Source organism: Mesoplodon bidens, assembly GCF_964165515.1.
Source record: "Mesoplodon bidens genome assembly, chromosome: 1".
NCBI lineage: Eukaryota > Metazoa > Chordata > Mammalia > Artiodactyla > Ziphiidae > Mesoplodon > Mesoplodon bidens.
The window spans coordinates 112,622,136-112,633,814 of record NC_138176.1 but is presented as its reverse complement, the minus strand read 5'-3'; the positions used below and the strand labels follow the sequence as shown (position 1 = coordinate 112,633,814).

Sequence of the window (11,679 nt, the reverse complement as noted above, 5' to 3'; positions counted from 1 at the left end):
ATAGATAGGCAAATCTTAACACTCTTTTTGTTAACATTCACAAATGTTAACATGCTTCTTCTAGACCTCTAAACTGTGATCACGTTTTTTTAAAATGCAAAATGTAAACAGAATGTTCTAGACTATATCGTTAGACAAAAATACTCATACTTGGATTTCAGTTCTGGTACTCACCTTTCATGTTACAATAGGCAAATCACTTAATCTTTCACTGTCTTAGGTTTTTAGCTTCTGAAAAAGGATGACAACAAAATTTATGCTCGAAACAACTTTTCTGAATGTCCATACAAAAGCAATAATAAACACAAAGCTATCACACCATGCTTGACCTTTTAAAACTGTAACATCTTCTATTTTTTTCAGTTCCCTTACTATTGAATGTGTAGTAGGAAAGTTACCTTTTTAAGTAAGCAAGCTGATGAGAGAAAATTTACCTTTTTTCAAACATTATCCGAGAGGTTAGTTCGTTATTTTGTCAGGGTCTTCCTACTGATATCGTTTAAAGGATTTCAGTGAGTGTCTTAAATATAAGTTAAACCCGCATCCAGATATTATTCCAGAAAAGTGCATTTCATCATGCTCTTTCCAAAAAGTCAATAGGAGGGTTCTGGCATCGAATGGCTGTTGAATTCCTTCCAGTTCTCCTCCAAATTTCCTTGCAGACTGAGTGAGTGTGTGACCTCCATCTCTCCTTTGTCTGTATTTTTCACTTAGCTCTTTAAATTCTGACACAGTAAGTAGCTAACCTACCTCAAGGCCCCAAGTTTTACTCTAAATGGGGACCTGTACCTATGTTCACACATAGGCTGGGGACGAACAGCTTCTGTGTATAATATGTGGATGATTAAGAGCTCCTGTGATTTTATTTGGCCTGATTCTTAGACCCTCCACAGAGAGTTTATCTCCTCCACATGCAAAAGTCTTTTTAATATCTGAATGCTTTCTGCACACAGGGTGGGTAGGCTACAGGAAGAGGTCAAACAGAGGGAAAGTATTTCTAAAATAGCATATTTGCAATTTGAAAACCAGTAGGATTGTCTCGTAAAATGCTGTTGCTTAGAAGGAAGGCGCTCTTATCTGTTCCAGAAGGTTCCTGTATGTCACGACTCTCCATAGTATGTGTGGATGTATTCATATAAACAAATATGTTCAAATATGTATTTATAACTTTTTCAAAGTGAAAAGCCCTGAATATCACACATGCTCCTCCAGTCTTACTTACTCTTCCAGAAGTCTTACTTCTGGCCAAATACAAGGAGTCTAGGATGGTAGCCACAGAAATTCGGATGACATGTGGCTGCATTTTTTTTCTCCTCCAAATATGCCAGGGTCAGAGTTTAAGAAGCTTTAGTATGGTTGCAACATCATGCTATTAATAGAAACTGCACTCTGAAGAATGAAGGCTGTGATTCCACATGTGGATATAGGGTGACGCGTAGGATCTCAGCAGTCCCTAGAAATACCACATCCTGGACAGCACCCACACACTGCTGGGGGCACGGGGTCGCAGCCCTCCCAGAGCTGCATGTCCTAGGGGCAGAGTTCCATCAAGGTCCTCTGCTAAGAACCATTTCTTTACACTGCCCTGTCGAGTGCCAGTATGTGGCTGTGGTGTGTTAACAAGAGCATCTCAACTGGAGTAAGCTCGGGGGACAAGATTCAGATTTTAGATGTTTAATGCTCACACAGGGGAAACCCATGTAAATCTCAGTGAGGGGGTCAGATTTGTTCCACCCATTGAGCTACTGCTTAGAACTGCTCCTTTTGGTTTACCTTCCAATCACTTCCCTTATGCCAGCTTTTGAGAATATCATACTGAATGGCTTTCCTTTTGCTTCTGCACTGAGATTTTCTCTCTTTTTTTTTTTCAATCTTAAGAAATTCGAGCTGGAAAAGACTGTTGCTTCTTCCAGTCTCAGCAGGAGTGTTCCCCACAGAATATTTCTTAAGACAAATTGCAGCATTTCAGTGTTTTGGTTAAAAGCCAACTTCAATCCACTTCCCCACCAACACTTCACGGGGCATCTGCCTGCCTGTCCACGCATGAACGTGTAGGAGCACACTGCAGCCAACCCGGTAACCTTGACTCGGAGTGGCAAAGAGGATCATAATTCCCTTTTGAGAGGACCCGGAGCCTTTTAAGCAAGAGGGCAGAGTCTACGTGACTAAAACATACCAACTTCCTCTTTCATAAGTCATCACATGATGAACTACAATTACAATTCCTGCCTTGTCTCTGCGAATTGCAGACGCATTGCCTCACCCTAGAAACCCTGCTCCTGTGTGTGCAGCAGGCGGCTCTAACTGCTGCAGCAGCCGCTTTGGAAGGGATCCAACTCCAGTCTGTGCCGGGGGAGGGAGGGCAGTGGGTGGAAGACGAAAACAAAGCTCTGTTTACTTAGCATACATCGATAAAGCTGCTTCAGAGCTACATGAAAGGCCAGGCAGCATGAAAGACTTCTGATACAATATAAGGAATTGCTGCTCTGGATCCAGGGCCAGCCTTAACCCCCTTGACCCCGGATCCTTTTATGGTAAAAGAAACCAGAACTAAAACAGCCTTTCCATTTTCTAGCGGGCATTTCGTTAGGGAAGTTACAACAACTGAGTTTCGACACTGAACTGGTAGTGTAAAATAAAAAGGAAACGCTCTTCATTTGGAGAAGGAAAGTTGTGTTCTACAAAAATCCTTACTTAGTACCTCTCGAGGCAGAATTTGGATCTCGGCGTTTCTATTTGGGAGGGAGCCATAGGCTTTCCCACGAGGGTATTTACGGTGCCTGCTCTCAGGTAGATGAGTAAAACCAGGCCGTGGCTCTAACCCCGAGTTGTTTTCTTTTAATATTTCCATCCCTGCCTAGGGGGGCCATTTCTTGGGGGTGTTGAGACGGCACATCTCTTGCAGCACAGAGACTGGGCTTCATCCCCTTTGGGCAGTGGCCTAGTAGGTGAAGTCACAGGCTAGAATGAGCGGCTCAGGGCCTCCAAGGAGAGTGACAGGTCCTGAGAGAGATGCGCAACAGCAGGGACTAGGTGTGACCAAATCCACTGGCACCAGCTGCTGGGGACCGGGGTCCCATTCTCCCAGCTAGGAGAGGGTGGGGCAGGATTGTAATTGCAGGGCAACATCCGGGAACAGATGGGGAGACCTTTAGGGTAGGCGCACCTTCTCCGGAAATCCCCATGAGAAGTCATTCAGGCTTCGCCTGCAGAAACATTTCGATGTGGCATTACGTTTTCTGTGCCACTTTCGAACAGGTTTTTCCATGTGCTTTAAGCAGCTGCCTCCGCTGTTTCTCTAGGGGTGTTCTTCCTCTTCCTTGTGGTTAATCCTTTGAAGCGCCCTGGCATTTTCAATAGCAGCAACTAGAGAGAAACGTCAGCAGCATTTTTTCCCTCTCTCTCCACCTACCAATCCAGTTGTAGGAAAGATAATATAATTAGTACCCTGTTCTTCCCACACTTAACCAGCTCTTTCCAGTCTCAGGGAGAGATGTGGGCCTGTTTTCCAACAAAGGAAGCTCCGGAGGCCGCCCTTCCAGAGCTGAAGTGTAAAAGTCCCAACGGAGAGTGACTAAGCTCGCATCTATTAGTCAGTAAGACTAACGACCAGCCAAAAGTGATTTACCATAACACACGCCAGCTCCTCCTCCCGATGAAAGTGTGAAACTCAAGTGCTCACTTCACTTGGGCACAGTGCACGGCTGCCAACGGTGGCAGAGCGCGGCGGGCCCGGCCGGTTCCGCGGCCACACCTCGACTTCGCGCCAGGCGGCTCTGCACCCACCCAAGCCCAGCCTGGTCTGCGCGGTGGGCGCGAGGCCGCCCCTGCCCTACTGCCGGGCCGAGGAAGCCCGCCAACGGCCGGGCCCCGCGCGCCCCGCCGGCCAGCCTGCGGCTGAGCCCCACGGAGGGCGCGGACCGCACCGCGGCTCGTGCCCGCGCCCCGCGCCGCCTCGAGTCCGAGGTTGGCCCCGGGGGCGGGGCCTGGAGCCCCAGAGTCGCGGGCAGGGGGGCGGAGCCTGCGCGGTGACGCGGCCGCGCGGGCCGCTGACCCTGGATCCCTGGAATGTGCATTCGTTCAATGGGGCCGCCAGTGCCAGCGGCGCCGAGTCACGTCCGCGCGGAGCGTGCGCACTCGGAGACGGCGGCGCACGCGGCCGCGGCCCCGGTCCCGCGCCCACGTCACGCGCCCGCCTCGCGGACCTGAGCCGGGCAGCAGGGACCCTCGCGCGGCAAGGCGGGCCGAGGGGAAGACTCGGTGTTTGCGAGGGCCCCATCGCGCGGCGTTCCCGCTCCCGCTCCCTCCCGGAAGGGCTCCGGGAAACGGCGGGCGGACGCGGTCCTAAAGCTTGCGAGCACACACCCTTCTCTTAGGAAAACTTCAGGGGACCGGCGGCGCCTGTGTCCTTCCCAAGACACATGCGAGTGTAAAAGCACTTATCGAAGAGTTCAAATACATAAAGCTCCGTAAAAAATGTGAACCACGCTTGATTTAAAAGCCCCTATGCTCGAGAGATTACGGACAACCAAGTTACAAAGTGGCCTGTTTTTCAAAACATGAGTTTTAGCATGGTTTGTCCCAAACGGAACTGAAGGGGGGTAGCTTGGCGCAAGGAGTCGAGGTAGCCGAGAGGGTGGAGGAAGGCAAGCAGTGCCAGCCACGCGTTCACGTCGGGGACACGGGCAGCGGCGCTGGCTGGCGGGCAGGCGGGCGCCGCAGAGCCGGCTCTCCCGGCAGCGCTCGATCTCCGGCGGGGGGAGGGGGAGGGCGCGGGGGAGGGCGGGCGCGCGCGCTAGGGGAGGGGGCCCGCGCAGGCGCCTTGCGAGGCTGTCGAAGAATCAAGTCTGTAGAAGTGGAGCGGCCGCGGCGGCAGCAGCAGCAGCGACGGCGGCGGCGGAGCTGAGGCGGGTTGGGCGCTGACGCGGGCGCTGGAGAGCGGCGACGCCAGGAGCTGTGAGAGAGCAGCGGAGCGACCCGTGGCCCGCGCTGCGCCCGAGCTCCGCGCCGCCCGGCCGCCGCCGCCGCCCCGGCGCGGCATGCCCCGCCGCTCGGGCTGAGCCTGCCCCGGCGGCCGCCCCCCGCCCCCCGCCCCCCCGGCCTCCCCGCCCCCCGCCCCGCACTTCGAGCCGGCCGCCGCCGCGACCTGCTGCGCTCCCCCGCACCCGCGCGGCCCGTCTTCGCCCCGGTCTGGAGGCCCGCCGCGGCCCCGGCCGAGCCCCAGCCGCCGCGCCCGCCGCGCCGCGCCGCCCCGCCGTCCGCCCGCGCCCGCGCAGGCCGGGGGGACGTGCTGCCGCGGCTGCAGCCTCTCGCCCCGCGCCCGCCGCCCCTCGTGCACCGGGGGCGCTGCGCGGGCGCCGAGCCTTCGCGGGCTTTGCCGCCGCCGCCGCCTGTGCGGCCGCCGCCGCTGGTGGGAGAGACGCGGGGTTGGGGGGGGAGGAGGGCGCGCGTGGTGCCGGCGGGGAGCGGCGGCGCCCCCCCCTCCTCCTCCTCCGCCTCCTCCTCCTCCGGCGCCGCGGGCTCCTCGGACATGGCCGCGGCGGTGGCGGTGGCGGCCGCGTCCCGGCGGCAGTCGTGCTACCTGTGTGACCTGCCCCGCATGCCCTGGGCCATGATCTGGGACTTCACCGAGCCCGTGTGCCGTGGCTGCGTCAACTACGAGGGCGCCGACCGCGTCGAGTTCGTCATTGAGACGGCGCGGCAGCTCAAGCGGGCGCACGGCTGCTTCCCGGAGGGCCGCTCCCCGCCCGGCGCCGCGGCCCCGGCCGCCGCCAAGCCGCCGCCGCTCTCGGCCAAGGACCTCCTCCTGCAGCAACAGCCGCCGCCGCTCGGCCACGGCGGCCCCGAGGCCGCCCCGCGCGCCCCGCAGGCTCTGGAGCGCTACCCTCTGGCGGCCGCCGCGGCCGAGCGGCCTCCGCGCCTGGGCTCCGATTTCGGCGGCAGCCGCCCGGCCGCGAGCCTGGCCCAGCCGCCGACGCCGCAGCCGCCGCCCGTGAACGGCATCCTGGTGCCCAACGGCTTCTCCAAGCTGGAGGAGCCGCCCGAGCTGAACCGCCAGAGCCCGAACCCGCGGCGCGGCCACGCCGTGCCGCCCACCCTGGTGCCTCTCATGAACGGCTCGGCCACGCCGCTGCCCGCCGCGCTCGGCCTGGGCGGCCGCGCCGCCGCCTCGCTGGCCGCCGTGTCCGGGGCCGCGGCCGCCGGCCTGGGCTCGGCGCAGCCTGCCGAACTGGGCGCCCACAAGCGGCCGGCGTCCGTGTCGAGCGGCGCGGCCGCGGAGCACGAGCAGCGCGAGGCGGCGGCTAAGGAGAAGCAGCCGCCGGCAGGCTCGCACCGCGGCCCAGCCGACAGCCTGTCCTCGGGGGCCGGGGCGGCCGAGCTGGGCACCGAGGGCGCGGGCAAAGGCCGCGGGCCCGGCGAGCAGGACTGGGTCAACCGGCCCAAGACCGTGCGAGACACGCTGCTGGCGCTGCACCAGCACGGCCACTCGGGGCCCTTCGAGAGCAAGTTTAAGAAGGAGCCGGCCCTGACTGCAGGCAGGTTGTTGGGTTTCGAGGCCAACGGGGCCAACGGGTCTAAAGCAGGTAGGGGCGGCTGTGGAGTGAGGGGATCTAGGGGCGAGCCGGGGACGGAGAGCCGAGGAGGGGTGCTCTTCCCATTCGCTGTTCTCCCCCGGCCCAGAAACAACAAACACCCAACTTCCTGATCTGCCCGAGGCGGAACCAGTGCTTAGTGGCAACGTGTTCCTGTGCTGAAGCAGCATAACAGAGATGAGTCAGACGGGCTGATAGGCAGCGACACAGGGCTTTCCTTTCCCGGCACATTCCTGGATGCGAGCAGGAGGGCACCAGTCACCTTTTAACCTATGTGTGCATGGCGTGGGGGGGACGTTAACCGTCAGGTGCCCAGTGCAGTCTGGGGACAGGCAGGCCTGTGGGAAAACAGGCAGCGCTGTCGGGGCCATTTTCTGTGGCTTTTCTTTTTCTTTAAACTGCTGCGCTGCCTCAGAGCCCCGTCAGGCCAAGTGGTTTAAGTTGCACGTGCTCTTGAAACTCCTGTGAGTTTTTATGTAGCAGCTTTTAGAGAAGAGAAATTCTTCGGGGAGTTTTGTTATGTGTTAGAAAAAAAAAAAGATCCTTTTCAGCGCACGTTCATTTACGTCCCTTTTTTTCCCCTCTTATGTCTTTGTTCTTCCAGTTGCAAGAACAGCAAGGAAAAGGAAGCCTTCTCCAGAACCAGAAGGTGAAGTCGGGCCCCCTAAGATCAATGGAGAGGCACAGCCGTGGCTGTCCACGTCCACAGAAGGGCTCAAGATCCCCATTACTCCTACATCCTCTTTCGTGTCTCCACCACCCCCCACTGCCTCACCTCATTCCAACCGGACCACACCGCCTGAAGCGGCCCAGAACGGCCAGTCCCCCATGGCAGCCCTAATCTTGGTAGCAGACAATGCAGGGGGCAGTCATGCCTCGAAAGATGCCAACCAGGTGCACTCCACCACCAGGAGGAACAGCAGCAGCCCACCCTCGCCGTCCTCTATGAACCAGAGAAGGCTGGGCCCCCGAGAGGTGGGGGGCCAGGGGGCAGGCAGCACAGGAGGACTGGAGCCAGTGCACCCCGCCAGCCTCCCGGACTCCTCGCTGGCGGCCAGCGCCCCGCTGTGCTGCACCCTGTGCCACGAGCGGCTGGAGGACACCCACTTTGTGCAGTGCCCGTCCGTCCCTTCGCACAAGTTCTGCTTCCCTTGCTCCAGACAAAGCATCAAACAGCAGGGAGCCAGTGGAGAGGTCTATTGTCCCAGTGGGGAAAAATGCCCCCTTGTGGGCTCCAATGTCCCCTGGGCCTTCATGCAAGGGGAAATTGCAACCATCCTTGCTGGAGATGTGAAAGTGAAAAAAGAGAGAGACTCGTGACTTTCCGGTTTCAGAAAAACCCAATGATTACCCTTAACTAAAACTGCTTGAATTGTGTATATATCTTCACATATATATATATCCAAGACAAGGGAAATGTAGACTTCATAAACATGGCTGTATAATTTTGATTTTTTTGAATACATTGTGTTTCTATTTTTTTTTCTTTTTGACGACAAAAGGTATGTACTTATAAAAGCATTTTCTTCTTTTGTTAACGTTATTAGCATATCTTTGTGCTTTATTATCCTGGTGACAGTTACCGTTCAATGTAGGCTGTGACTTGGCTGCTTTTTTAGAGCACTTGGCAAATCAGAAACGCTTCTAGCTGTATTTGTATGCACTTATTTTAAAAAGAAAAAAAAAAGCCAAATACATTTTCTGACGTCGTAAGATTGCCTTACTGTCTGTTATTCCTTATTGCTGGCCCCTTTCTCAGGCTGGAGGCCAAGTGGTGGAGAAGGAAAGGAAATGAGCAAAAGGGGCACTGTTGTGAAGTGGGCATGCCACTGGGAAATGTCACCAAGTTTCCCCCCAAACGTTGTCCTTTGAGAGTAACAGGAAACCGATTTTGAATCTTTCTCGATTTTGGATTTTGTTCTTAAAGTTCAGTTGTTCGGCTGTTGATGACTGCCTGAGAGTTGCTGCTGAGAGATTTTTCAGGACTGGGCCTGGGGGGTGGGGGGGGATTTTTTTGTTTTGTTTTAAGGCAAAGTTGACCACTGTTCACTGCCCATGTGATCAGTTGTAAGAGTACAATGCTGCATGCTAGTCGGTTGCATAATACACAATCCAGTGACTCAAGGCAGTGATAACGGTTGGTGGTGAGGACAAGATGGCCCTGCCATCTTTGCGTGGAGCCTGGCTCTGCAGCGCCACTTGATCTTTCGAAACACCCTGGAGCACTGTGTCGTTGGCTGTGGTCGTTTTCCTTTGAAGAGTCGAAAGAGAAGTTACAGTCCAGGTGAACTTGGAGATTGTGGGATTGGTTTCGTTTCTGTTTTGTGTTTTGTTGTTTTATCATTTACCTGTAGCCCCATTGCTGTTGATATGATGACCTACACCCTGTTTGTAGTGAGTGCTAAATACAGTATGGTACAATGACAGTAACAGCGCAGGGTGCTGCCAGGACTGCCCGTGGGCATATCAGTGACAGCCCAAATGGGGGTGGAGGAAACCTGTAATTTCCTTCTTACATGTGTTTGAAATACCAAGTGAATAATACTGTTCTTCTGGGCAAATATGATAAACTAGCGAAAATTAAAGAAAGGGTTTTACATAATAGACAGGCCCCACTTCTCAAACTATTTTTAGAAACCTTTTGTAAACTAATTTCTTTTGATTACTATTTTGCATCAGTAAAGTGAGTTTTTTTAAACCAATAAATCATCAGTTATTAGAAATAGTTGTCTCACAGTGATACTGGTTTTTCTTCTGTGCTGTTATGATTTAACATTGACAGGAACACTACTTTAAATCCTTTCATGTTCAGGTGTTTGTAACTTGGCCCTCTAATTAGGCTGAATCATGGCTTCGAGGTCTACTACAACTTCTGTGTATTGTTCCCAACCGAGCTTTTATTTTAATTTGAAAATACAGATTGTTACCCACTTTGGATCCTTCTTCAGTTATGTTTTTGTCTTTCATTTTTAAATTGCTCAAATATTTTTTAATGGTCGAGTCATTAGCACTTGAAAATCAGATACTGCACCAAATACAATATTTTTTTCATGGTGTTTTTAATGAGCGCACCTATTAATGCTGTGCAAATTCATGTTACCCGTCATTGTTATATTGCAAACAGACTTGCATGATTAACCAGTTTGTTGTTACACTTTTTTTTTTAATTGGAGTATCTGTGACTCAGAGCAGACTGGTTTCTCTTATGTAAATGCACACATGCAGAAACACAGTCAATTTTACATGCCCATAAAGACATTTGTAAAGAATTCAACTATTATGGTCTGTTGTATAAATGCGTATCTAGGCACTTTATTATAAACTGGAATTTGACCTCATAGATGTTACAAGTTGATCAGTCATTTGACCTAATTTGTGGTAGCTATCTGTATGTTTTGCATTCTTAATACAGATAAGCTTTCCAAAAAGATTAGTAAAGAACCATCCTGTTTTGAATAAGTCTGTCCAGCTGTGGAAAAGACAACCTATGGTATCTCTGTGCTGCTGTTTAAGAGGGAGAATTTAAACAGCTTTAAAGGGCTGTGTGTTGTTTACTCCTATTAAAAAATGAGAGTCCGACTGGCCCTTGGGTGGCCTTCGTTAGAAGGCTTGCAGCTGGAAAGTGTTGATATGGGTTATATCTCTGGCATTCTCTTAAGTTAAAAAGTTAACACTGGGACATGGGTTTGATCCTTTGTTGTACCTGATGACAGTGCAGAGATTCTCCACAGCTGGATAAAGATGTCAGAAAGCTACTTACTGTACATGGGCAGTATCAGATTTCAAATCCTAATATTTCAGCTGTGCTTTTAATACTCAAAATATTAGGGGATGGGGTGTTGAAGCTTTCACTTTTTTGCTTTAACAATTTACAGAATTTAACAGATGTACTGTCTTTCATGTGGCCTCACATTAAAAGTTATGAGAACGTACACATGGTTTACAACTTTTACTAGATACCTTTCCTTGGCCACCAAGTATTTTAAAAGTGTGCCACCTTTTAACCTTTACTTTTTTTTTTTAAGTTGAAGGTGATACTTTTTCTATATATGATGAAACTCATGTCAACTGAAGTGAGTGTAATCTCAGATATCAACATTATTCTATTTTAAAATCACGCTATGGAAATATCACCTGCATTCTGTCATTTGTCAGATTTACAGTACCTTTTTTTTTCTTTAACTTTTAGCATTAAATAAAAATAAAATTGGGAGCACTGAACATTTTCTGAGGCCTTTTTTAATTGTTGAAAGTAAGCTTAGAGTGACTGTTTTAATCACTAGTGGCAATGAGACCAAAGGATGTGTGGGTTTGGGGTTGAGGTTTGACTGGAACGGCAGGAGGATAGCAGGAGATAAAAGACATGGAACAAAAAGGCAACTGATGGAAGGGAAAAAAAAGTGCTAGGGACTGGGGAAAGGGCAACTGGATAGGGGAAGCAGATAACGAGAAGAGCTGAACAAAGTACAGCCAGAAAGCACTTGTTTACTTTTCAACTTGCAGTCCAGCCAGCCATTCTGCAATAGTAGATTGGAAGGGGAAGATAGTGACGACATTGAAAAGACTGTCAAGACGAGGAGCTGCTCTTTGGAAAGCCGTGGAATAAAACAGCCATGTTGGGCCAGAGGAAATGCACTGAAGACAAAAGAGAAAGAAAAAAAAAAAAAAAAAAAGCCTACCTTTTGGAAAGCTTTGGAATAAAAGTCAGAGCCAAAGCCATGTGTGAGCTTTATTGAAGCCCTGAAACCTTAAATTTATAAACGCAGATAAAAGGTGGAATGCACTGAGATCCTTTTTCAAACTCCTGTCTACTGTCACGTAGGAAGAAATTGCCTGGATGTTTGCAGCTTTTTCTCTTCTTGTTGGTCAGTGGCTTGGCAGACTTCTCTATGAAAGGAACTTGTGAAACTTACAGTTTTAAGATAAAGGTACACATAGACTTACTAGGTGTTTTAAATTAAACAACAAGAGTTTATGCATAGTTGAATGTATTTTCGTTAGAGGTGGCCCAATATCTTGGGGAGCCCATCACTGTATATAGTTTAATGATTTTTTAATTAGCCTGTTTAAGGCAGTTTTCAGGAAA

The 11,679-nt window shown here is 51.6% G+C and overlaps 1 protein-coding gene across 2 annotated transcripts; it reads left to right on the top strand.

Annotated features, from left to right (window-relative positions):
* The first annotated feature begins 5,445 nt into the window (after positions 1-5,445).
* On the top strand, positions 5,446-10,814 carry IRF2BP2 (interferon regulatory factor 2 binding protein 2). 2 transcript variants are annotated; one of them, XM_081248125.1, is made up of 2 exons: positions 5,446-6,536; positions 7,198-10,814. In XM_081248125.1, exons 1-2 carry the CDS (start codon positions 5,531-5,533, stop codon positions 7,911-7,913), a joined length of 1,722 nt encoding a protein of 573 aa, XP_081104251.1. In that variant the 5' UTR covers positions 5,446-5,530; the 3' UTR covers positions 7,914-10,814. The 2 variants fall into 2 exon arrangements, with proteins under 2 accessions (XP_081104251.1, XP_081104250.1); XM_081248124.1 differs by having other exon boundaries at positions 5,446-6,584.
* The last annotated feature ends 865 nt before the right edge of the window (positions 10,815-11,679 follow it).